Raw genomic sequence first — 27,266 nt, 5'->3', positions numbered from 1 at the left:
TCTTACTCAGTAAACATGAGTTGAGGACATTTGCCTTGAGGGAGCCAGAATCCTTAATTTTTGCATGAAGTGCGTTACAGAATAACAGAGCAGCTCTGCGCTGAAACTGTGCAAAGGTGAGAGAAAAGCAGCCCTGCAGCTAGTGAGTCACATATGGAATCTTTTCTTGATGGATTCAGTCACGATTTTTAAATTTGTTTTTAAACTCCACTATTCTTGGCATTATCCTAATATGCACTGTTCTAAGAAGCTGCGAAGGGAAGGTCAAATTCTAGTTTCTTGCTGTACATCATTTGTCATCATAAAAGAACAGCTTAAAACTGAGTCAGCAGGATCTGTTAATTTCAGTGAAATTGAAGAATTAAACTCCATGTCATGAAAATGGAGTTTTAGGAAATATTTTATCCCCTTTGTCCTCATCTTGACGTATAATCAGCTGCATTTAAGTTTGGGGTTTATTTATTGAAACAAAGCAGATATAAGGCACATGATTTAATCTATAAACAATTTCAGTTTGGCCTATTTGTCATTCAAGGTGTGTGCTCAATTTAGAATGGCTTCTGCTCACTCAACTCTCTCTCACGTGCTCAGTGATTAAATATTTAGATTTACAGCAAGCTCTTGACACCACCATAAAAAAGGCCACATTTAAAAGAGCTGCAAAGTGCCATAAAGACCTCAGAAAATCAAATATAATCTTGAGAAACACTGCCATTATACGGGGAAGACAGTATAGTGGATATTTTTATTTTGTTTTGTTGTGCTGATTATGTATACTGAGTTCTCATAAATGAAAAGAAGTCATATGTTCTAAAAAAAATCTGTCAAAGTAGCCTAGGTTTATATGCATCACATTGTTTTCTTTAACAACGGGTTCAATTTGAATTTTGATATAAAGAATTAATAGAAAATTGGGGCCATTTGGGGAGTTAGTCCATGGCAAGTTTTTCTAGTTACAAGGAAGCATTTAATTTATACACTTTTATTCTAATAAAAGATGCTAGTAGAGGAAAATAAAATACCAAACATCAGTAAATGTGATATTAGCAAATATAATTTCTATCATTCACATATAAAACAGATGGTATGTAAGAATTAATATATTTGAACATCAGCCCACTTAGAAATATTATCTAGATTTATTAATTTTTACAGTGCTTTCTTCACATGGGTCAGCTGGAAAGTCTAAATAGTTGCTATACATTAAAACTATAATGTTAGCTGCAGATAATTTTTAGAATCAACTCAATCTTTTACACCAGTTTAGGTTCCCCTGTTACTTGCTTTCATAAAATCCTGTTTAGCTCCTTCATTTTATTTGTTAAATTATAATAATTGACTAATTAATTGTGTAATTTTTGTTGTAGCGCCTTTCCTGTTAACGTTCTGGACTCCTTGAGAGCTGAGACTATGTTTCTTGTTCACTATGCTAAACTTAATATTTAGTCCAGCACTTAAAACATAGATCTGTTCAAAAAAGATGTTCTTAATGGATAAAGGACTGAATGACTGGCACCAGTGCTGGGCAAACTATGGCTCAACTCCAGCCCACTGCCTGCTTTTCACCACCTGCAAGTTAAGAAGGTTTTTTCCATTTTAAAATAAATCTACTTTTCAAATGGTTATATAAGTGCCTAAACAGTAACCCCGGTTTTGCCTGTTGGCTCATAAACTCTACAATATTTACTATCCGGCCCTACGAGAAGAAAGTTTTCTGACCCTGATCTGGACCAGCGCCGTTCACTAGAACTGTTGTGATGATGGGAATGCTCCATAGGATAGCCACGGACCACATGTGGCTGGTGAGCACATGAAATTTGTCTGGTGTGAGCACGGAACTGAATTTTTAATTTTATTTCATTTCATTTTAACTGATTTAAATAATCCCACGTGGCTAGCAGCTAGTGTGTTAGATGGCAGCAGACCTAGAGATACAAAAGAATAAACCTCACGTGAATACAGCAAATAATTACTCAGAGATCAAGTATATCTGCAGAAAAATATAAAAATATGCACTAATCTAGCAGTTTAGTAAGTCTTTCTGGCAAAAAAAAACCATAGAATATAAAAATAAACTAAACTATCTACCGCTAGTGCATTAAAACAACCAATGTTATGACAATACTTTTAAAAAGCACAAAGGTAAATATTAATTCATTTAATTTGATATTTACACAGAAGCTCATTTAAAATAAGTGGTGGGTCTTCATCCTATGAACTGTAGTTGAGAAAAAAGCTCTTCTAGATAAGGAAGATAATGTTAATGTTCTATGAACAAATAAATGAAGAATATTGCTTTAATGAAGATTTTAAAGTTTTTCTTTGCTTTATTGAAGGACACACCACTTATCTGCAAAGAAATTCTTGAAATACATAGAATTGTATTAAAGTAAAACGTTCTGTAGAACAGTAGGAAGACATTAGAGCCCATAAACAAGTAAAATCAACGATATATAATCTGATGGTATCCTCAAATAGCATTAAAGTAGGTATTAAGGTGGATTGAGGGCTTCCCTAGTGGCACAATGGTTAAGAATCTGCCTGCCAATGCAGCGGACACAGGTTCGATCCCTGGTCTGGGAAGATCCCACATGCCGCAGAGCAACTAAGACCATGCGCCACAACTACTGAGCCTGTGCTCCAGAGCTCGTTAGCCACAACTACTGAGCCCATGTGCTGCAACTACTGAAGTCCATGTACCTAGAGCCTGTGCTCCACAACCAGAGAAGCCACCGCAATGAGAAGCACGTGCACTGCAATGAAGAGTAGCCCCCGCCTGCTGCAACTAGAGAAAGCCTGCCCGCAGCAATGAAGACCCAACACAGCCAAAAGTAAAATAAATAAACTTATTAAAAAAATGGATTGAGAAGTAAAGATTCAAATTGCAACGTGAAGTTTACAACACCCACATTAATAAATGATTTCAAGTCTTTAAGTTGAGAAGCTCTTAAAAGGAAATCTGAATTTTGTGCTATTTAGCATTGAAATTGTTTGCTGCTGTTATTTATAACACTTGAAGTTAAAATAAAAATTGGAGTAATCTCCTTTTCTTGCTTATGCTGTTTCTGACATGTCTATGTATGAAATAATATCTCCCTGAGTAAAACTACTTTGGCTGCCCTCTTATTTCAAATGATTTTATCATTAGGGAAAATCTGAAATCACAGTGGACAAATAATCCCTTAATGCTTTTCCTGGCTAGCAAGTAATTTGTCAAAACAATCCAATTTCCAAATGGCATACAAAACCAATAAGATACTGAGCCAATACATCTGTTCCTCTCTGTATTTAGAGTACGGACAGGTGCCTTTCATTTTGGGTGGAAAATCCTGATTTTGGATTCTTTAACATGACAATTTAGCTCTAGTAACAAAATATCATTTATCATTTCTCTTTGATAAAACTTTAGAATTTTTTAAAAGTCGGGTTTTATTGAGATACAAGTCACATGCAATAATATTCACCCTTTTAAAGTGCAGTTCAATAAATTTTGACACACACGCAAGTTGTGTGTTCACCACCCAAATTAACATATGGGATATTTTCATCACCCCAGAAAGTTCCCTTATGCCCCTTTGTAGGCAATTCTTCCCTTCACCCACAGCCCAGTGGCAACCAGTGACTGATCCGTTTTCTGTTTCTACAGTTTTGACTTTTCTAGAATGTTGTACAAATGACATATAAATACAGCATGTACAGCAGGTGTCTAACTTATTTTGCTTAGCCACTTACTGTAATGCTTTTGAAATTCATCCATGTTGTTGCTGGTACCAGCAGTTCACTGCTAGCTGTTGCTGAGAAGTACTCCATTGTATGAATGTACCACAATATTTTTATCTATTCTGCTGTTGATGGATTTTTGACTACTATGGATAAAGCAACAATTAACATTTGCTGTATGGACCTCTGTTTTCATTTCTCCTAGGGAAACATCTATGGAATTGTTGGGTCATATGGTATGTTTAACTTTATAAAAATCTGTTCTCCGAAAATTTGTTCTCCAAAATAACCGTATCATTTGCATCTCCATCAGCAATCTTTAAAGCTCGGGTTGTTCTACATTGTCTCCAACAGTTAGTATTATCAATCCTTTTAATTTTAGCCATTCTAATGGGTGTGTAGTGATTATCTCCTTTTAATTCATCTTTTCCTGTTGATTAATCATGTTGAATAGTTTTACATGTGTTCATTGCTGTTTGCATATCTTCTTTGGTGAAATATTTGTGCAAATCTTTTGCCTCTCTTTTTGCTGAGTTTTTGTTTTAATATTTACATATTCTGCCGATAAGCTCTTTATCAGGAACGTGCTTTGCAAATATTTCTTACCGATCTGTATCCTGCTTTTCATTTTCTTAAGTGTCTTTTCAAGAGCAGACATTTTAAATTTGATGAAGACCAATTTGTCAGATGTTTTGCTTATGGTTTGTTTTTTTGTGTCCTAAGGAACCGTTCCTTAACTAAAGTATTTTCTCCTACATTCTATTCTAGGTTTTTAGTTTTCTCTTACATTTAGATCTAAAATCCATTTCAAGTAACCTTTTGTATGTGATACGTGGTAAGGGTCGAGATTTTTTTTTTTCATTTTGATACCTAATTATTTGTTAGCACCACTTGTTGAAATGAGTGTTTTCCCCCTTGAATAGCTTTGACACCTCTGTTGAAAATCAACCACCTATGTATATGTGGGCCTATTTCTTAACTCATTAGTTTGTTCCATTCACCTATTTAACTGTCTTTAAACAAATATCACACTCTTGATTACTATAATTTTATAGTAAGCCTTACAAAATTTTACATTTTAAATATATAAAGGAATACTGATATCCTTCATAAACCTAAGTACTCCTGAAATAGTTGTTTATCATATAGTGTAGGTGGAGGCTTACACTGATTTGGGGAGATATCATTCCTCTAAATATGGAAGAATTGCTATTCATAGTTGTTATTTTAGGTGGTCTGTTTTCCTGTGTTCTACAGGTAGAGGGTATACTGAACCCAGGGAATCCACAGATAGAATTCAGGGCATCCATGATCGTGGATCTTGGAGACAACCTATTTCTTTATTTTCACTAACCTCTGATTGAAAGTCAGTGTTTCCTTCTATTATAAACGTGGACAAAAAACCTCAGTATGACTGGCAGTACCTGAAGCTCTTGCCAATAGAAGGTGCAGATATTTTCATGTCACATTACAGCTATGGCCAATATCTTCAAATATTGCTCACATCTATTGTTACTTCAAAATCATAGTAGTTTTTATTATTTATTTTAAAATATTTATTTATTTGTTTTTGGCTGTGTTGGGTCTTAGTTGCGGCACATGGGATCATTCATTACAGCACGCAGGCTCTTCATTCTGGCGTGCGGGCTTCTCTCTAGTTGTGGTGACTGAGTGGGCTCCAGAGCATGTGGGCTCTGTAGTTACAGCACGTGGGCTCTGTAGTTACGGCACGTAGGCTCTCTAGTTGTGGCATGTGGGCTTAGTTGCCCTGTGGCACGTGGAATCTTAGTTCCCTGACCAGGGATCGAACCCACGTCCCCTGCATTGGAAGGCAGATTCTTAACCACTGGACAACCGGGGAAGTCCCCATAGTAGTTTTTAGAACTGCTACTTGATCTTGTTATTTAATGAGTAATAAACACACATATTACTAAATTATCATTTTTAAAAGCTCTGTTGTTAACTATCTCTATATGATTTGCTTCCTTTGTCAAATGATGTATTTTACTATATGTTAAAAAACATTGCTTGAGAAGGGGCCCAAGGGGTCTCTGGCACAGAAATGGTTTAGCTCTGCCCTCTGTATTCCCATTTCATAGACTTACTGCTTAGGCTGTCGTCCAGCCTGAGAGGTCCATTCAGAGCGTCTTTTATGCTTCAGTTTAGAACACTGCAATATTACAAGCTTTGGGTTATTTCATCTTATACCATATACAATTATGATATATAACATATTTTGTATTATAAAGGTTCAATAAACCTTAATTAAACATGTGAGACTGAACAATGCTCCATGTCAGAATCTGGAGATTCAGTGGTGTTTCTCACGGTTCCTGCCTTTGAGTCATTTCGGCCCAGAATTGCAGGCAGATAAGGAAGTAGGCCTGGTAACGTACTGTTCATGTGCTCTCCACATGGCAGCCACCTAGATGATGTTCTTACTCCTCGCCTGGGTGGCGGTGGAAGTGTGGGCAGAATATCAGCCACTGCTTCTCACAGGAATTGACACATATGAGGAAACCTAGAGAACAAGAAAGCATTAACCAGAAATGGGAAGAGACTCACACAGAGGAAACCTGTGCAAGCATGAAACTTACCTCTGCCTGCAGCCTTGGGGCAGAGGAATGGCCAACGGGGGAAATATGCATGGCCTGCCTTCCAACTCCCCCGGATGTGTCCGGAAGACAATCCTTCTCAGCATGCAGAAGTCAAGCGGCTTCCCACTCTTGATGAGAATATTCAGCTTGCATTTACTATTTTATCCCGGCAGGCGAAAGTTCTTTCTCTCAGGCTCCCTCTTCCCCCCACAGAAGTTACTAGGTGCAAAGCCCTTGGCTGACGCAGCCCTTCCGGAAGGGCCCCTCCCCACTTCTTGTGCCTTCCTCAGCGCCTCTTCCACCCAAGAGCTCTCTCAGTGTGCATCCTTGGCTTCAGTCGGTTCCTTCCCTCCTGGACTAGTGAGTGGTACCTGAGAGCGTGCTTAGATACCATGGTACAAATGGGAGGGACACCTGTGGACAGACTCACCATCCCAGTTTCTCCTTCAACACTTCAGCCCACGGGACCCAGTCTAGAGGGGTAGAGGTCTTCTCCCACCTGGATTAATTATGAAGAGACATTCCCTCAAGCCTTTCTTCAGCTGGCCAGCAGCAGAGGCTGCTCAGCTAGTGAGGGACCAACTGACTCTCCAGCACTGTTGGCAGCTGGGACAGAGCCTTTCCTGCCTGTGTCTGCTGGGGCACTGGGACCATTCCTTTGTGATGGGCTCCATTTTTCACTTTGTTTACCAGGGTCTAAATGGAGCAAATTCCACCCACGCATCTTGGTAAGATAGGGGTGTAGATGAAAAATCTTTATATTTTTGAGGGTTTCTGTTTACTTGAGGAAATTCCTTCATCTTGCTCAGTTATCCTTATGGGAAACAGGCTGCCTATCTTTGAGGGGTTCCTGCTTCCAGGTGCTGAAGTGATATTATACTTTCTGAGGAAGAGGAAGGTGCTCTTTCTTGCTCTCTGTAGGAGAGGGTTTTTTTTTTGTTGTTTCTTTTCTTTTTGAAGGACATTTTAAATTATGACCATAAAATTTCATGGCTTCACTTACTGGGCATTATTCGATTCTCTCAGAGGATAGGCTAGTTTCCTTCCCCCTGGAGGATCAGTGTATTCATTTCCTTCCTTTCCTCGCCAGCATGCTCTGAACGCTTTCACTGCTAGGCACAGGGCAAACAGTAAAAATGATCGATTTCCTGCCCTTCTAGGTCAAAGAGAGGAATACAAACATTTTAAAATTAAGCGCGATAAATGTCACAGTCATCTGTGCAGAGTACCACTGGGGCATAATAAAAGAAGAGTATTTAAATGTGGGGGCAGGCTCATAAATACTGAAGGAGAACACAGGAAAGTGTTGGCAGGAAGAGAAAGGGATGCTAGCCTTCCTGGAAGAAGGATCGGTGAGAGCAAAGTCCAGATGGAGGCAACACTTGAGATGCCGTGGGAGTTGCAGCAAGTCTGGATCATTTGAAACTGGGGTTAGATGGAGTGCAGAGAAAGACTATACGAATGAACTAGGCAAGTGAAGCATCATGGAAGATTTGGACGCCCTGTTTAAGAGTTTGGATTTTCCTGTCAGAAAACTGGAAAGCCATAGAAGAGTTATAAGCAGGGGTAGGAGACTCATGCCAAGGAAACCAAAGGGCAGTTATGAGGCTCTGAACTTAGTAGCAGTGGGACTGGAGAGGAGAGGTAGTGAGGAGAAAGGTAGGAGGTTGAATGAACATGACTTAATGTTCCAATGGATTGGAAGGAGGGTATAGTGGTTATAACCTATAAACTATATATATATATATATAAACTATAACCACTAGGGTGGTTATAGTTTTCAGCTGAAAGTTTACTTCACTGAAAAGGAGTATTAGCGGAAGAGTAGGTTTGACCGGAAGTTTAATTTTAGACATGTTGATTTTGAAGTGCTGGTGGAATGCCCATGGGAGTGGCAGTGTCCATCAGGCAGATGAATAAACAGGTCTAGAGCTCAGGAGAGAGAGGTAGCCTAGAGAGATAGCCTAGAAATTCAGATCTGAGCATCATCAGATACAGGTCCTTTTGGAAGCCGGGACCATGTCCCATGGAAAGTGTGTAGAATGAAAAAGGCCCAAGGACAGAGCCTTCAATGGAAAAGACTAAGAGTTTAAAGCACAAATAGAGAAAAGGCTTCAAAGAAGGCAGAGAGAGAACAGATAGTGGAAGGAGAACAGTCTAGGAGCAGTGGCTCTTTTGGCTTCTGGGAAGCAACTCTTGGGGGTCAGATGTTCTCTCCATCTCCCTGAATCTTATGGCCTTCCTGTTTCTGTGTATTGGTTTTATCTCTTCTCTCTAATGACCTCTTTCTCTGCTCATTCAGTTTCTGACCCTCATAACTTTGGCTTCACATGGTCAAACACTGCCCCTAGAATCTCTTTATATACCATGACTTTTCAACTTCCACCCCATACTTTTGTCTATTTCAAACTCCTGAGAAAGGGAGAATCTGATAGGTCTAACCTTTCTTCAGGTCACATCAAGGATCTAGGTTGCCTTGACCAGGTGTGTACTCATGCTCCCATCACCTGCGGTCCTGAGAGTCTTGGGTATAAAACATGGCTGTCTGTGTTCACCCCTTTGACAGGAGATATGGGCAAAGAGAAAAAAAATGTGGTTACTTAGGCTGAATGACATCTGTAGTTTTAGAAAGTTTACGGAAGGGGTTCCCCAACAATGGCAGACACGGTAGTATAGTCAAGAAAGGATCCTGTGGATCTGGTGATGTGGTTGCCAGTTGCTGGGATTGGGGGAGGGATCTGGTTGCTGTGAGTTGGCAGTGAATGAGGGAAGGAACTGGAGACATAGAGCTGTGGCTTCCCCTTAATCAGGATCTTTACCTCAAACTTTATAATATAAAGGAAGGGCGGTGATGTTGATACAGGACAGAGTCTAGTGGTGGTTGTCCTTTCCTTCTCAAACATATGATTATTATTTAGTTATTTGCCCTTGTTCTGTACTAGAGCAGTAGGTTTGGACCTATGAACACAAACAACAGAACTAGCCTTAGAAAAAGGAGAAGGGATCCCTTTGAATAAGACCGTGGGAGGGAGGGAAGGAGAAGTGATGTGGGTAAATTGTAGGAAAGGTAAGAGGTTGGCAAAGGGCACTGAAGTCCACTCCGCAAAGTCTTTCCCCCTTCACTCCCTTCACTCCTTCACTTCTCTCCTCCCTAAGAGTTAACTGATAATTGAATGATCCTGCAGATTCTGAGATAACCTAAAAAGATCCCATAGAGAATCCAAAGTAGGGTAACTGTCCTGGTCCTTTAAGACTGAGCAGGTTCTGCTGTTGAGGGCAGCACACCAAGGAAAGCCAGGCTGCTAGTAGGCTTGCTTTATGGTATAGCTTTCTTTGGAATGATCTGTAATGCTGATCTATTAGCAGGGGTTTCTGTCAGCCCTACCAGCATTCTGGGCAGCCCACTCAGTCTGCATTCTGCCCCTCAACCTAGCGATGGCCATGGTGTCATGGGCTACTTATAAAATATCATAGAACTTATTGACTCTCATTATGTAAATTCTCTCATTGACTCTCATTATATAAACTCTCTCATTATGTAAATAAAGGAACTGAGACCTGAAGAGGTGAAGTGACTTGCCCAGGGTCACATACTTGGTGGCAAAACCAGGAAGAGAACATAGGCTTCCCAACTCAAGGCTCAATGTTATTATTATTATTGTTTCAGTGTGATCATTTTCCCACTAACTGCTTAATATCCTGCCAATATCCATTATGTGCTCAATGAGAGTCCTGGTTTTTCCTGAGAAGGTGATATTTCAGATGGGTTGTGAAACGTGAGCAGAGCTCACCAGGCAACAAGTTAAGGCAAAGGGTTTGACTTGGGCTGGTGTGCAACATCTACTGCCTGGGATGAGGTAATTATCACGCACAGAGACAGAAAGTGACCATCGGAAGCCTCTCATGGCCTCTGTTTGAAATACCAAAAGCTTGGACTATATGCCTTCACCTGGCCATCCTTCCTGAGTGGACAAAACACATGCACCACCCATCATCTTGTCCGCTCATGCTCTTACATGTAACCTACTGTGTTCTTCCCCCTTCTCACTCATTCCCCCATTGTTGTGGTCCTTTCCACCGAGGGCTTCTGGAAATCCTTATTTAGAGAAAACCAACGACCGTATACTATCACCTTATTCACCAAACACCTACGACCCTGAAGCTTGGTTAACTCTCAAGGAACCACTTGCCAATCTCTCCAGTGCCGGATGCTTATTTTCTCACATCACATGGACCGTGAGGAGAGGCTGGGAGGCTGAGTGGAGGAGAGAGGGGTTAGCCTTCCCCCTGGTCCCCACTCCCCGTCTCATCGTAAATTCTCCACTGTTGAATAAAAGAAGCTGGATGTTAGCTGGCTATAGCAGTTGCCATCATTCGTCTTCTAAGAAATTCCCAAGAAGATTTAGCATTTGTCTGTTGTCAACTAATGTTATTTTCCTAATCTCTCTGAATGACATTTTTTTAATACTCTTCTCTTTCTAGATATTCTTCCTCAGTAACCCCTTGAATGGTCATGATTTAAACAACCATTAATAGATCTTCAGCTCAAAGTTTCCTATGGGTTCCAGGTTGCATATTGGATATCTTCAACATGTGGGTATTATCAGACACAGCATATCCAAAATTGAACAATAAGCAACCCCTTAGACCTTTGTTCCTTCTTAGACTTTCTTCCTCAGTAAATGGCTGTGCTACTTAGCTAGTCACCCAGGCTAGAAACTTGAGGGGAGGTGAAGGGTGAGTATCCTAGACTTCATTCTGTCTCACCTACAATATAGGATCAGTAACCAAGTCATGATAATTTTACCTCCTTGATTTAACTTTTTACTTTTCCATTTCTACTTCCGCTGCCCTAATCAAGGCATTATCTCTTTTCATTTAGGTTTTTGAAATGGGGTCCTAACTGCTGCCCTAGCCTTCAGCTTGATTCTACTCCAATCCATCCTGTAGGCTATATAGTCAGAGCGATTTTTCTAAACTAGAACTATAATCACATCACTCTCTTCCTAAACTCCCTCAATGAACCTTTTATGCCTTGAGAGGCAATGTATCTCTTTGGCATGTCATTCACGGCTTCCAGGCCTAGGACCCTGTCAAGCTGTCTGGTCTTATCTCCATACTCACCATTCACATTAAACAACTTTCAAGCCCCTAATGGAGTCATGCTCTCTCATGTTTTTGCAATAATTGTTGCTTGTCCTTATTGAGACGTTACTATATACAAGGATCTCTATTACTTGATCTCTTTCTGCTCATAACTGCACGTGGTTACTGTTTTTCCCCCAGTTGACAGATGGAAAAACTGAAGCACAAATAAGTTAACTAACCTAACTAAGGTCACACAGCTAGTGAGGCACACAACTGGGATTTGAAGTCAGTCTCTCTCTAGAACCCATTCTTTTAACCACTATTTACAGCACTATCACTCTGTCCCTCCTCCTGGAAGACCCTTCTTTCTTCCTTCACTTAGCTTACCTCATACTTATCCCACGACCATTTATTCTGGCTTCCGCTTCCATCAAAATTCTGAAAAATCTTTCACAAAAAATGTCGATGATGGACTTCAGTGGGAATTTCCCCGTTCTCTTCTTACTGGATCTTTCAAATGCTTCCAACCATTGGTTACTCCATAGGCCTTGAGATATCCTCTTCCTTGATTCACATGATGATCTGCTCCTGGTCCTTCTGCTTTATCTCTGGATGTGCTTTCGCAGCCGCGTTTGTTGTTCACACTTCTCTACAGAAACTTCATATTGGAGTTTTAGTTTCTCCATTCTTTTCTCCTTATGCTTTTTGCACTGAGTGATCTCATCCATGTTCTAGCTTCAATTTCCATCTATACGTTGATAACTTCTACATTTGTATCCATGCTTTCCCTTTGTTCTACAGACCCTTTTAGACCCGTGTTTCTTTAATATTCCTTGAATTTCTCAAAAGTATCCTGCACTCAACATATCTGAAATGGAATTTTTAGTTTTCTCCCCAATATTGCTCTTCAGTGTGCTTTAGCACCACCTTCCACCTAGAGAAACAATCTAGAAACTTTTATAGCCCATCAACCAAAGGGCACTAAGAACAAAACTGTAGTCCGAACTAGATTTATTTTGCTGACCGCAGCCGGGGGGCATGCACTCCAGGAGAATGGGGGGTTGCCTCAGTAAGAGAGAGTTTTTAGGAACTTCTTATAGGATTTGGGCTTGTAATGCATGGTTGTAGGAAGGATTTAAAAACATGAGGTCCAGTTTTGAATTGGAGGTTGTCAAAAAGCTAGGGAAATTCAATAACTGGTCTTACTTATTCTTTTTTTAACATAGAAGGCAGGAGGATTAAAGTGGGTTGAGAGCAGTCACTGCTATGAAGTTGGAATTACATGTTAGCCAGAAGAGAGATGTTGAGAATGGGCTTGTCTGTCTTGTTCCAGACATGTCACTGAGTGGCCTTCTCTGAATATTGTCTATAATTGTCATTTATTTTGAGTTTTAGTACCTCCCAGTTTTAGTTAGATGATTTTGGAAAAAGTGATTTTAACTCTCAGCTTTAATTTTCCAATATAAAAAAATAAAGCAAATATCTATTACTATTTGGAGCAGAAAATTCAAGAACACTTTACCTATGATTTTAGTTGTACACATATTTCCCTTCATTTTAATAATGAAACTCTTTTTAGGTGTCTCAGAAAAAAACAAATATTTTTCCTGCCATTTGCAAAAACAGTTCCATCTGACTGGTAGATTATGAGACCTGTCCTTTAGGGGCAGGACAACCAAGAAATCATCAATTACTTGAAGTTTATAGGATTATGCATCCACCAATATCTTGACTGTCTCAAGAGGAAACCAAATCATTAAGACCAACACAGAAGACCCTCAAATAATCAAGAAGTAAGACAGCATCTGTAGTGGCTAAGCAGTTAGACTCTGAAGCCAGATGCCTGAATGTGAATCTTGACTTTACCATTCCCATGCCTCCTCCAACTCGGAGCAAGTTGCTGGACCTTTCTGTATTTCAATTTTCCCTTCAGTAAAGCAGCAGAAATAATACAGTCCCTTCCTCTTAGGATTGCTATAAAGATTATAAAGTAAGTTAATAAATACAAAGTGCTTATAACAGCACCTAGCATAGAGTAGGCACTCAATAAATATTTAGTTGGCATTATTATTATAATCCATCATGTCATTTGGAGTTTTAAAAACCTTTTAAAATTTGAGTAGTTGCCAAGGACACTCTGTATAATGGTACGTAGGTATATAAGAGAAATATAAAGTTGGAGTAACCTCTAAAATTTTAAAAACAGATCTGGCTACTCAAGGAGACTCCTTCAGAGAGCTCTCAGATGCCAACACACTTGAGAACAGTGAATCTGGAATTATGTTAACATACTGGAAGCTTCCACGGAGGCTGCAATGGTGAAAGAGCAATTTGAACAGTAGACTTCCAAAACTGTCAGAGAAATTGATGATGTATCCCTACGTGCCAGGAAGGGGCTTATGCAACACCTTTGGACTGCATATAAGAGGAACTATTGGGGGGTTTCATGAAATCTGTAACTGAAGTGGCTCCTTCTTCTCTTCCTGTCAAGCTGGCCATTTTGACATCTATTAACTAATACATGGAAGTGGGGTAAAATTTGTTTTGATTATGACATCTGTTTAAATTGGCCTTCTGTGGCTGCTCATAATTTCAGTTAAACTATGTGCTTTTAGCATTTACTAGACTGGAGGTGGATTCTTTGGGGAAGACAAAAACAGAGGTTACAAGAAAGATTAAATTGTAGGTTATTATTATTTTTTTAATAATCAAATGGGGCACATAGAAAAGTTCTTTGTATTTATTCTTTTCTTTTCTTTTTTTTTTTTTTTTTGCGGTACACGGGCCTCTCACTGTTGTGGCCTCTCCCATTGTGGAGCACAGGCTCCGGACGCACAGGCTCAGCGACCATGGCTCACGGGCCCAGCCGCTCCACGGCATGTGGGATCTTCCCGGACCGGGGCACGAACCTGTGTCCCCTGCATCGGCAGGCGGACTCTCAACCACTGCGCCACCAGGGAAGCCCTGTATTTATTCTTATATTTGATGAATGGTCATTTGTGCAGTTTTGGAGGGTATATTTGAATTTAATTTATTGGCACACTTATGTAGACCTCAGTTATCTGAACTGATTTCTGTCTAGTCATTAGTAGATTGCTTGCCTATGTTTCCTTATATTTTATGTACAAATATCTAGGCAGGAGCCTATTCAGGGTTTGCAGTTCATTGTTATTGAAGCTGTCTGTGGATTCTATGTTTAACCATCAATGATTTCCCAAGCTGGCAGCTTTTATGAAAAGAACTAAATCCAAATTTGGCCCTGGATTGAAAAAAGCAGAGTTCCTAAATAGTTAATGTGTATGATACACTTAATAGTATTATCAACCTTTAACTAGCAATTATCCTTCTGGGAATGTAGTCGTACAGTGTAAATGATTGAAGAAGAGAATGTCATATGCTCAAATGTATTCACAACAGTCTTAGGCACAATAGCAAGAGGTTGGAAGGTCCAACAATAAAATAATGGGTAAATAGAGTATATGTCATTAGGATGGACTCTTAAGTCATTAAAAATGATCACGATGAAGGCAGTATAGAATTATGGGGAAATGTTTCTTACATAATATTAAGTAAAAGAGGCAGAATATAAATGGTATGTTGATTGTTAAGGCAGATATAAACAATAAATGCATTTGGACCGACTGAAAATAACTACTTGGTGGTGGGAATGTGAGTAATTTAACTATACTTTCTTCATTTTTTTTTTAAACCAAAAGAGAGAAAGTAAAGAATTTTAAATAGCATGATCATATTATTCGAGAGCCAAATTCCTCATTTATTTTTCATGGATTTGTAAAAATGACAGCTTGTATGTTAACTCAATTTGAGGTTTAGCCCAGGAACCCGATTTGTTTGCCTCAATAGATTCACTGTATCTTGATTTTTAAAATAAATTCTATGAAAATTCCAATGCCAACTGGTCTGCTATCTTTATTAATATGAAAAGATTGCATGGGTGAAAGATACCATAATCAGAGATAAACAGAAAAAGCACGGAATAAAATGTGGAGCATCTACCAAAAGATATGAAGGCCTTTTGAAGAGTTGTTCCTAATTCATATATATGTTAGAGTTTTATGGTAAATATACAGATAATACAGAACATTTTCACATTCTTAAATTTTACTTACAAACTAAATCTTTTACATTATATTGAAAAGACACAGCCTTAGTCAGTTGTGAGAAATGGCTGCAAAAAACCCCACAATTCAATCCCCAAATTTATTAACAAGTCCTGTTGCAGTAATGCCTGTTAAAAAATGTCAGCTGAAGGCAGAAGGAATTTGTGAAATTCTGGTCTCCTTTGTATTTATTCTTCGGCAGTGACTGAAGAGAGGGAGGTCTAATATTCTTAGGTACAGACCTCTCGAGCATGAGGCAAGATGTGGTCCATTTAGGGCAGGGCTGTGAGTGAGCACCCTCGGGATTTGCATGCTCCCTAACCTGGGAATGCAGCAGATACTAAGGGGCCTGGCAGGGTCTTCTGTGTTCTTGGGCATAAAACTCTCTCAGAGGAGCCTTAAAGAGGCTGTCTTCTCAAATGTTAAGCACTTGGGGGTCTCTTAAAATACCTATTCTGACTGAGTAGGTTTGGGGTAGGGACTGAGATTCTGCATTTTTAACCAGTTCTCAGGTGATGCTGATGCTGTTGGTCTGCAGAGTGCAATTTTGCATAATACAACTCTAAGCTCAGCTTACTTGAGGAAAAAAAGGTGATGCAGGGAATCTCCTGCTTAATCTTTGCTTCTCATATTATTTCTATGGCTGGAAGCTAATTTTTGGACAAGGAAGCATGCCACTGGCGTGGACTTCAATGTAAAAAGAAGTGTTATTACATACTGGAATAATTTCTTACAATTTTAGCTTATCACTCTGGTGTCCAGAAAGATCAGTACTGGTAACTAAGAAATATACTCTGTAACTCATATGTTGAAGTTTTAAGCATTGCTATATGCCCACCAGCTTTTTGGAATGTCATTGTCCTAACATTATGCTGTGTGGTCATCTATTTAGTTCGCTGTTTTTAAAATTTTCTTTGGAATTTTCAAATTTCATTTACAGGCCTCTTTATAAAACCCCCTCTCTGATTCTTCTGGGGTGGCCCTTGTATATATGATATATAAAATGTCAAAGTAGTTGGTATTTAATAATTGGCAATTATCTTTAGGTTTATTTTTAGTAATTATCTTAAGATTTATTTTAAATTTTTATTTATTTTTTATTTTATTTATTTATTTATTTTGGCTGTGTTGGGTCTTCATTGCTGCGCGTGGGCTTTGTCTAGTTGCAGCGAGCGGGGGCTACTCTTTGTTGCAGTGTGCGGGCTTCTCATTGTGGTGGCTTCTCTTTGTTGCAGAGCACGGGCTCTAGGCACATGGGCTTCAGTAGTTGTGGCTCGCGGGCTCTAGAGCGCAGGCTCAGTAGTTGTGGCGCATGGGCTTAGTTGCTCCACGGCATGTGGGATCTTCCCGGACCAGGGCTCGAACCTGAGTCCTCTGCATTGGCAGGTGGATTCTTAACCACTGCGCCACCAGGGAAGTCCCAAGATTTATTTTAAAATTAAAATTAATATCATGGGCAGGAAGCTTCTTGGTTTTCACTGATCTTCCCAAGTAAGTTAAAACTAAGCACTATCTGGCATATATATACAATGGCATATATATACAATGGAATATTACTCAGCCATAAAAAGGAACGAAATTGAGTTATTTGTAATGAGGTGGATGGACCTAGAGTCTGTCATACAGAGTAAAGTAAATCAGAAAGAGAAAAACAAATACCAGATGCTAACACACATATATGGAATCTAAAAAAACGGTACTGATGAACCTAGTGTCAGGGCAGGAATACATACACAGGCATAGAGAATGGACTTGAGGACACGGGGTGGGGAAGGGGAAGATGGGACGCAATGAGAGAGTAGCATTGACATGTATACACTACCAAATGTAAAATGGATGGCTAGTGGGAAGCTGCTGCATAGCACAGGGAGATCAGCTCGGTGCTTTGTGACCACCTAGAGGGGTGGGATAGGGAGGGTGGGAGGGAGACGCAAGAGGGAGGGGATATGGGGATATATGTATACATATAGCTGATTCACTCTGTTGTACAGCAGAAACTAACACAACATTGTAAAGCAATTATACTCCAATAAAGATATAAAAACAAAACAAAACAAACTAACCACTATCATTGGTGTTCAATTCTTTCAAAAGTGGCCTCGGGCTGCCACTTTTAACTTTAAATTGCAAAGTTCTGATTTTAACTTAGCATATACTTACAAGACAATAAAAGCCAAGTATGAATCTATTATCCAAAGTAGTAAAAACAAAACACATTATTTGGAATGTCAATGGGATTCTTATCATTGAATCTTTTTTTCTTAAGTCTATGACAGTGAGCTGAAAGATCTCTTAAATGTGTTTCCTGTAACACATTTTTATAGAAAATACATTTACATGGTTATTTGTTTAGTTTTGAATATAGTACTATACACCTTAATTCTTTGGCCCACCAAAGTCTGGAGATCACAGGGTTAGACAAAAGGAAAGAACAAAAAGGAAGTCTGTAAGCAGACACTGGGCACTGAAATCATTATGCTTTCAAGATAATAATTAAACCCTAGAGTGAATGAAAAATGGGTGAACTGTTCTCAAGTATTACTGCTTGCCCCTTGGGTGTATATTACTGTTTTGATACTAACAATCTATATCCCTAATACACGCTATTGAATTAATTTGTTGTTCTGAGAATTGAGGTTAAGTGTGAAAACACCAGTTTATAGATGTTCAATAAAGTTTTGTTGGACTTTATATGTCTTACTTGATCAGAAACACATATACTCTGTTTCTGGAAAAGTCAGAGAGATTTCGTCTTCTATTTCCTAGATGGCATTTCTATTTTGGCCCTGACAAACAGCTATCCTACCCTTCTTATTCATTTGCATCTTGTAGACAGTTTAGAATCTAAAAATCAAGACATAAATTAAATGTGTATTTGATGTAACTCCACCAGGCTACTATGACCTTCAGAAGCTCTGTAACACTGCTTTATTTATTAACTAAAAAAAGCTCCAAGAGATATAAAGTTTTAATTTTCATAATAATAGAACAGTAAGGAGATATTGGTTGAATTTACTATTGTTTCATTAATCTTAAAGGTAGGAGGTATGCTATTAACAGCAGCAATTTTAATGAAATCCTTTCTTCTCTAAGCATCTGCAACCAATTTATTAGAATGAAAACACATTACCAAGAATCTCATTAACAAAAGCGTATATTAAAACTGTGCTAGAAAAAAAAACAAAACAAAACAAAACAAAAAAAACTGTGCTAGAGGGCTTCCCTGGTGGCGCAGTGGTTGAGAGTCCACCTGCCGACGCAGGGGTCACGGGTTCGTGCCACGGTCCGGGAAGATCCCACATGCCGCAGAGCGGCTAGGCCCGTGAGCCATGGCCGCTGAGCCTGCGCATCCAGAGCCTGTGCTCCGCAATGGGAGAGACCACAACAGTGAGAGGCCCGCGTACCGCAAAAAAAAAAAAAAAAAAAAAACTGCGCTAGAGATCTAAAATATGAAGCATACTTTTAAAAATTCAGATCTATTTTCAAGAGAAACGGACAGTATTTGCTATTAATTAGAGAAAAGTTATCCAAGAAAATCATTTACCTTGCAAAAGCTTTCAGTTCTTACACTGTAAATGCCGATCCTCAAAACTACTAAATATCACTCTTCAGTACAGTAAAACCTGCTGTGAAGGGATGACTTCCCAAACATAGTATAAGCTGGTAACATGAATGTAAATGTGGAGCCTTTAAAGGCATTGTTTACATACATAAAAAGATGGTCAACATCCTATACATTAAAAGTGAACTCTCTCCTTTGCCTTCAATTTTATTTTTAGTTCCTTTCCTTTTGGATTAAAGTGGAAATAGAGCACTAACATTTTTTCTTTATGATTAAAAAATCTGTCCCTTATGCCTTTATTCACAGAGGTTTACCTGCACAGTTATATTGTCTACTAAAATTGGAAATAGTCTGAAGTCACCAGAGCACCAGAGATGTCTGTTGTCATAATCAAATGGATCTGGAATTGTTTTATCTTTCCTTGAAACACATTATTTGAGTATAGTTTACTTGATGGAAAACCACCATCAACTAATTTTCTTAAAAGAGTTGTGGCAGTATTAGAAGAGTGGATTCTTTCCTGAGAGGGCAGCTAACTCTGAATACATGTGCATTTAGTTCAACATGATTAACTGATGCACACCAAACCCCATGTTGACTAAATGGAAAGCAATGTGTTGAATTTCAGGTTGGAATTTCCATACTGCCTCTATTTTTCTAAAATCCAACATGTTCAATCATAACTGAGTACAAATTAAAGGCTTTTCCTCCCAAGAATTTTAAATACACGCTACTCTGTTCTGTGCTGAAATGTGTTAACTCTCTTATTCTGGATTGTTCATTGGAAAATTCTGATAAAAACAGTACAATTAAAAAAAAAGGTCTTTCATTGAAAAAACATCTGCAAACTTAATGAGGAAATCCACTGAGATAAATACATCAACTAATAAATTCCCATACATGTAGCCAGTAGTATCACTGGCCAAGTACAAATCATCTGGGAAGGTTTGGAGACTTTCAGTTCCTTTGGTCACACGTTAACCAGAGCACATAACAGATTATTTCTTAAACAGTCCTCTCCTCCACGAAAACAAGCCATTCTACTGACCACATTTAGAAACAACCCAAAGGAAACTATAATTAAGGGGAAGAATGGGACAGAAGTCAACAATCTAGGACATAGTTCATGGTAAAGCATTGTGTGTTTATGTAGACACTTTCTTCTTCTCCTCCCAAATGTCATTATCTAACTCTTAACTCTTCCATATGCCTCTCATATGTGTTTCAATGACTAGATTATGAACTCCTGAAGATTAGGAACTATCAACAGCTTTTAAATCTTTCTCCCAACCTTAAGTGTTATAGTCGCATAGTTGCGAACTAACAAGATAGTAGGTAACTGAATTACATTTAACATCCACAAAGTACTTTTATTGAGATGTAGGAAATTAATAGAGGATTAATTACAGATTCAATATAACAGTTATATGATTATTTATGTTTTATTTTTCTTCTTTTGGCAATTTTAGCATATTGCATTTCTTTGAGAAAAATTTCCTTTTTACACAAATGTTCAAATTTATCAGTATAAAGCTGTTCATAATATTCTTATTACCGTTCTAATTTTTGTAGGATCTATAGTGATGTTCCCTTTTATATTCCTTATTTAACTGTTTTATTTTTTTTTAAATGATTACTCTTTCAGAGTTGTGTCAATTTCATTAGTTATCTAAGAACCAACTTTTAGAGGTGTTAATTATCTCTCTGTGTGTTTTTCTTCCACTAACTACTAATCTTTTGATTTTCGGTCTTTTTCTTTGCTATTATGTGTTCACAGCTAATAGTTCCTTATATCATGGTTTAGCTCATCTTACAAGTTTTGATGTCTAATTTGTAATGAAAATTACAATGATCTGTAATGAAAAATTATAATTCAATTATTTTCATTATTATTCAAAATATTTTCTGATTTCCACTTTCTTCTTTGACTCGAAAGGTATTTAGACGTATAATTCTTAAATTTAAAGCATATGGGACCTTATCAAAATACCAATGGCATTTTTCACAGAACCTGGACAAATAATTCTAAAATTTGTATGAAAACACAAAAGTCCCTGAAAAGCCAAAACAGTCTTGAGAAAGAACAACAAAGCTGGGGGTATCATGCTCCCTGATTCCAAATACTACAAAGCTACAGTAATCAAAACAGTATGGTGCTTGGTGGGTATTATGCTTAGTGAAATAAGTCAGACAGAGAAAGACATATACTATATGTTATCACTTATATGTAGAATCTAAAAAATGAAACAAACTAGCGAATATTTGTTCACTAGTTTATATTTTGTTTAGAATAACAAAAAAGAAACAGACTCACAGATATAGAAAACAAGCTAATGGTTTGTGAGTGGGGAGAGGGAAGGAAGGAGGAGCAGGATAGGGGTAGGGGATTAAGAGGTACAAACTACTATGTATAAAATAGATAAGCTACAAGGATATACAGCACAAGAAATATAGACAATATTTTATAAAAACTATAAATGGAGTATAACCTCTAAAAATTGTGAATCACTATGTTGTACACTTGAAACTTATACAATATGTAAACCAACTATATCTCAATTAAAAAAAACAAACAAACATGTATTAAAAAAACGCAGTCAATTTAGGTCATAGCCATCCAGGAAAAAAAGAAACCTCATGCCTCATGACAAAGACTTTGGAATAACTATGCATGTTAAAGAGGGTAATAATAATAATAATTATTATGCACAGTAGCTAGAAACGCCAATTAAAGATCAACAGATACATGTAGTGTGGGAGGTCTTTTGCATAAGTCTCAGCATTTATACCTATAGATACAGAGCAATCACTGTTAGAAATTAATCTAAAAATGAATATTAATCTTAAAATGACAGATTATGTCAGCAAGCAAAATTGCTGTGAAACATACTACTGAGCATAAAGTAATGTTCTTCATCCAGTAATCAAATCCACTTTTAAATGTGGACAATTCCTCAAATTTTGAATGGGGACACTAAAAATCCATTTGTAAGTTGTCTGATTAGAATCTAGAACACATTTTTTTCCCCTACAAAATCAATGTCATAACTTATAAATAAGTTCCCATTTCTCTCCCTCTAGGACATTTAAAAAACACAACTATTGCTTTTATATTATGCATTATGTGCCAGGAATTAAGTACTTTACATGGAGAACCACAACCATCTGCATAATGTGACAGAGCTATGGGGTCTAAGAACTGAGACCACCTGTTTCAACATGATTTATTTGTTTTTTGCAAGAAAACTTTCCCCAGGAAAGATAAGACTGTAAACCAATAAATAACTTCATTGTTTGTTTCAAGAAATTCCCATATATTAATTTATCTCAGACAAACAATCTGCTTTCCTTGGCAGAGAGTTCACTTATCAAGCAACAGTTTACTTACCAAGACTTGGTTCAAGACCCTCACCTTGCTATAGATACTAACCATAAAACTTACGTCATGAAATTTCCCCAATCCCAGTCTGTTCTCCACCTTAAAAAAGCTGCCTTAAGCTCCTTGAGCCCAGACTTCCAAATCTTATAAATATCCTTTCCTGACTTCCTCCTTCAGAGACAGTCAAGACTGTCAAGGGGAAGTCCTCTATTGCTGAAGAGAATTCTAATTTAGTTTTGCTTGATTAACAGGGTGGCTGGAGATATTTTGGGGGAGTTGAATAACATATATTTAGTCCGTTAATCCTCTTAATAACCTTATGAGTAAATTCTATTCTTACATTATTTTTTACAGATGAGAAAACTGAGGCACACCGAATAGTTAAGTGACTTAGGCAAGGACACAAAACAACTTAAGTCACATGAATCTAAACTACGGTACTAATATTACTGAGTCCTTCTTCCCCCTAAGTCTATTGATTTGAAGATACTCTAAAGAATCCTATGCCCTGATCCTCTCAGCCCTGTTCAGTAATTATAGTTCTAATTACTGTAATTAGTAATTTTATTGTCTTCTTCACTGAACTCTGAGGACAGGGACATGTCTTGTTTGCCTCCATACTGCCAGTGCCTACCTAGCATAATCTCTGACACATGGTAGGCATTCAATAAATGTTTATAAAATAAATATTAAATAAAACCCTACTTTACAAATGAGGCTCTGAGATATTAAGAGTCTTGCTTTAACTCACCCAGAAGGTAACTGTCAGAACTGGTGCTCCTGCTAATGCACCACTCTTTCATTCAACTTGTAAACGAGTTCTCCAAGAGCGGTTTTTATGAGATGAGTCTACAAACAGTGCAACAGGGATTCACATGTATAAAGCCCTACCAAAATATTGTATTTCTTTGCTTTCTGCTGAAATGTTATCATCTCAGTGTGACTGTACAGATCATCTCATGTTGATTAGATGCTGGAATCTCACATTTGTCTCTGATTAATAAAAAATGGAAAGCTCTAATTGGTAAATGCAATTCCTGACAATGTTTTGAAACACTAGGAAGTTACTACATACTTTCCTTGGTATTAAAACATTTGTAATTCACTTCTCTTTACCCATATAAGTAGAGCTTTACCTATATAAGGTTCTTTTTTTTTTCTTTATTATAAGGAGAAATGAATGTTATATAAATATTTGGGCATCAGAAAAAAAGTTTAAAATTTTACATAGAAGTTAAAATTATGAAAGGAAAGAAGGTAGGCTTGGAACGGTTTTCTGCTCCTGAGTTAGATACTCATATAGCAAACAACATAAGGAAATAAAATAGAATAAAATAAGCAACCTAAAGAGACGCATCAACCAAATGCAAATGTGTGAACCCTGTTTTGATTCTGAATTGAACCAACTGATATAAAAGACATTTTGAGCTAATCACGGAAATGTGAATGAGGGTAAGTAATAGATTATTATGGAAAGAAATCCTTAACTTAGAAATATATATTTACGTACTTATGTGAAATAACAAATTGCTTGAGATTTACTTTAAAATTCTCCAGGGAAGGTGAGTATGGGTGGCAAATGTGTGTCTGTGTGCACTTTCATGTGTGTCCTGATGAAACGAGATTGGTAAAATGTTTATAATTACTGAAGTTTGTGATGAGTACATGGGGATTTATTATACTCTACTCTCCACTTCTGGATATGTTTAAAGTTTTCAGCATAAAAAACTTAAAAAATGGCTAATTTTCCCAGTGTTGTACTAGGTATACAAAGCACCTGATCATTCACACATATATTGGCTACAAACTCAGTAACACAACCCAAAGCAAAAAATTATTCTCATCTGTGTATAGACTCTAAAATTTAAGAAAGCAGTTACTTCTTCTTCTGGGAGAATTTTATGCAGTCTCTAGCTGAGAATCAAGGAAGCTTTTTCCCAGTTGTCCATCTCTTCTGTGTGTATTAGAAACCTCAAGTTTTCTGCTAATGAAAGGACTCTGTACCATACTGGGCAGAGTGTGGGTCTTTTCTTATTCACTCCTGCTTCTCCTAGATTGGTTTTTTACAGAGTACCAGATGATTCATAAAGTGACAACCCATCCTTTATTTTAGTAAGATAAATAGCCCCAAGAATCCTTAAAGTGAATATCCCAATTATAAGACACATATTCCTTTAAGGACACAGAATATTTCCTTATGTAATTTAGATTAAAACACAGTATAAAATATGCTTTATATTAAGCACTTTTTATGTCTGGCCTGCTTCCTGGGTATTTATTTAAGCGTGACTTTTTCTCTCCTGATAACATGAAAAATCCTTCCAAAATGTGAAAGAAAATGCTAATGATCTTCAGGACCAGCTAGTTTTACTGTATCTATACCTATACCTTTCATCTGATTTTAAGTTGGTAAAAAGTCAAAATGTGATATGCAGCAAATAGCAAGGGTCTCAAATACTGAACAGGAAACAAGGCTCAGATTACAATGTCCTATAGACGTACTAACTCAGAAATGTAGGTCAAATCCTTTTATAATATTTTCATGAGTTCTTGATTTTTTTAAAATTAATGTATGCTTTGACAATGGAAAATGGATTAAGGCATTCTGTTGTTAGCTATTGTTTTATTGCCTTTTTAAAATATATAGCAATTTTTTCAAATCTTTATGTAACATGGCATTAATGTTTAGAAAAGCAAAATTAGCAATTGATTCCACAAACAGACACATCTAATACCTTGCTTCAATTGAAATCACTGCTGCTTCTTCAGTGCAATAATGGCATAACATCTGGGAGATTTCACAGGATCAAACAACTTCACGAGTGCAGACCACGCAATATCATCCTGCAAATTGGTAAGTGATTTAAATAGGCAACTACTTGTTGAAGATAAAAATGAGAGATGTTAGACTACATACTGGAACATAAAAACTACATGAAAAACAAACTATATAAAAGAAAATTATTCTTTGTTGAATAAAATTAACACTTAGAAATTCACCTTCGGGAATTTATGTTGAGGAAATAAAGATATGCATAGAGAGTGAACCACAAGGCTACTCCTTGCTGCAATTGTGAAAAACTGGAAGTGGCTAGAGACAACTGGGTATTACTTAAATAAATTATATGATGAAACATTATTCAGCTTCTGTAGTACATTTAATGAGATGGAAAAATTCTAAATAAAACAAATGAAAGAAATTAGATGCAAAACTGCATTTACAATTTATTCCAATTTTAAAGTAGAAATAATATGCTCATACATATACATGCAACCAACATATATTAGAAGCTCTAAAAAACATCAATAATTTAACAGCTAATGCTGAAAGGTGAGATAGTCGTTACTTTCAATTTTTTATATATTCTTCATTTTAAATTTTCTAACGTAAGTGTATATTACTTTTATAATAGTAAAATATTATTTAAAATATTAACAAAATGAACAATTATATGATTCCTATCACTTCGTTACCAATCTGTTAAACTTGGTGCATACTGTTTTGCCTACCTATTTTATTTAGGTCACTGGAAATTGTTTTGAAAGGGAAATGATGAGTACCTAGTAAAATAAGGCTGATTCTGTGAACTAACAAGTTGAGAACCAAAAGATTCCAGTGATTTTGAATTAGTTAGTAGCTTAGGAAAGTACATAATTATGTAAATATTTAAAAATTGCCTTTCTCCATAAAAATACCAATTATTAAAATCCATCTGTTCCAAGTAGTTTGCTGAAAAGAAATAAAGCTCTCCATATGATAAAACAAAATTATTAAAATAAAGAGTTTATACTGGAAACAAGGCTGAATCCACAAATGGGCTTAATTTTAAAGAGCTCAAAAACATTACTTTGATCATAGAGTAGAATCTGAAAAACACATTTTTCCCAAAGATAACAAAAAAATCATATTTTTTGGTCATTCAACAAAGATAAAACAAATAAGACTGTGAAAAAAACAGAAGCAATTATCACTGATGAGAAGGAAATTTCTAAACTGCAGAGTGCATATGTCCAAAAATTCAAAAGTGAATTAAAAGGTGATTCTTATAAAATGAAGCATAAAAATGGTATCTTTTACATCTTGCCTTTATTAATTTTAGCTATACTATATGTCATATATGATGGTTTGTGTGCATCGTCTACTGTATAGTAATTACCATAAAATTAAAAGAATGTAAACTTTATTATAGTAGCTTTGCTGGAAACATCTGTTGTACATATGTTTTTGTTTCAAAAGAGATGGAAAGAATATTTAGAATTGGAAAATATAATGAGAAAAATTATCTTACTAGTTTTATGTGAAAGAATGTTATCCTAGTTATAAGCAGATCCATATTACTGGGTTTAATAAATATATTTGTTATGCATTTAAAATTAACATAATTTACCTGCTCTTTCAGGTAGCAAAGCCGATCCAGAAGAATCAATGTCTCTATGCAAGGAGCCAGAACAACTTTCAACTAAAAGAAAGTATAAGATAGGACAGTGGTACTTTAAAACAAACAAAAATACTAGCTTAACACTTGTTTAAGAAAATGTATCTACAGAAACTCATGTAAGGCCAAAGCTCCAATACTCATCGTACATCTTCAGAAAATAAATACTTCAGAGATCAAAAGTTTTTCTTTAACAGTAAAAGGAAAAGAATGTCCTTTGAGTGACTTTGGGATAGAATCCAAAAGCAATCATACATATGTGATAGAAAGCTTTTAAAGGGGTACTAAGAACGAAATTCATTAAAAGGAATGCTTGTGAAATAACTGCATTGAGACCAATATGTGTTCAAAGAACTCTAAAAC

The 27,266-nt window shown here is 37.0% G+C and overlaps 1 protein-coding gene across 1 annotated transcript in view; it reads right to left on the bottom strand.

Moving 5' to 3' along the window:
• Positions 1-744: 744 nt before the first annotated feature.
• METTL25 (methyltransferase like 25) overlaps positions 745-27,266 on the bottom strand; it is a 123,535-nt gene continuing 97,013 nt past the window's right edge. Inside the window, exons 11-13 of the mRNA XM_060025320.1 lie at positions 26,856-26,927; positions 25,203-25,311; positions 745-6,241 (exon numbers count right to left, since the gene is read on the bottom strand). Of these exons, the coding sequence (XP_059881303.1) occupies positions 25,219-25,311; positions 26,856-26,927 (165 nt within the window). The 3' untranslated portion in view covers positions 745-6,241; positions 25,203-25,218. The remainder of the gene's footprint in view (positions 6,242-25,202; positions 25,312-26,855; positions 26,928-27,266) is intronic.

Source organism: Delphinus delphis, chromosome 11 (assembly GCF_949987515.2).
Source record: "Delphinus delphis chromosome 11, mDelDel1.2, whole genome shotgun sequence".
NCBI classification, from domain to species: domain Eukaryota; kingdom Metazoa; phylum Chordata; class Mammalia; order Artiodactyla; family Delphinidae; genus Delphinus; species Delphinus delphis.
This window is presented reverse-complemented; position numbering and strand designations above follow the sequence as displayed.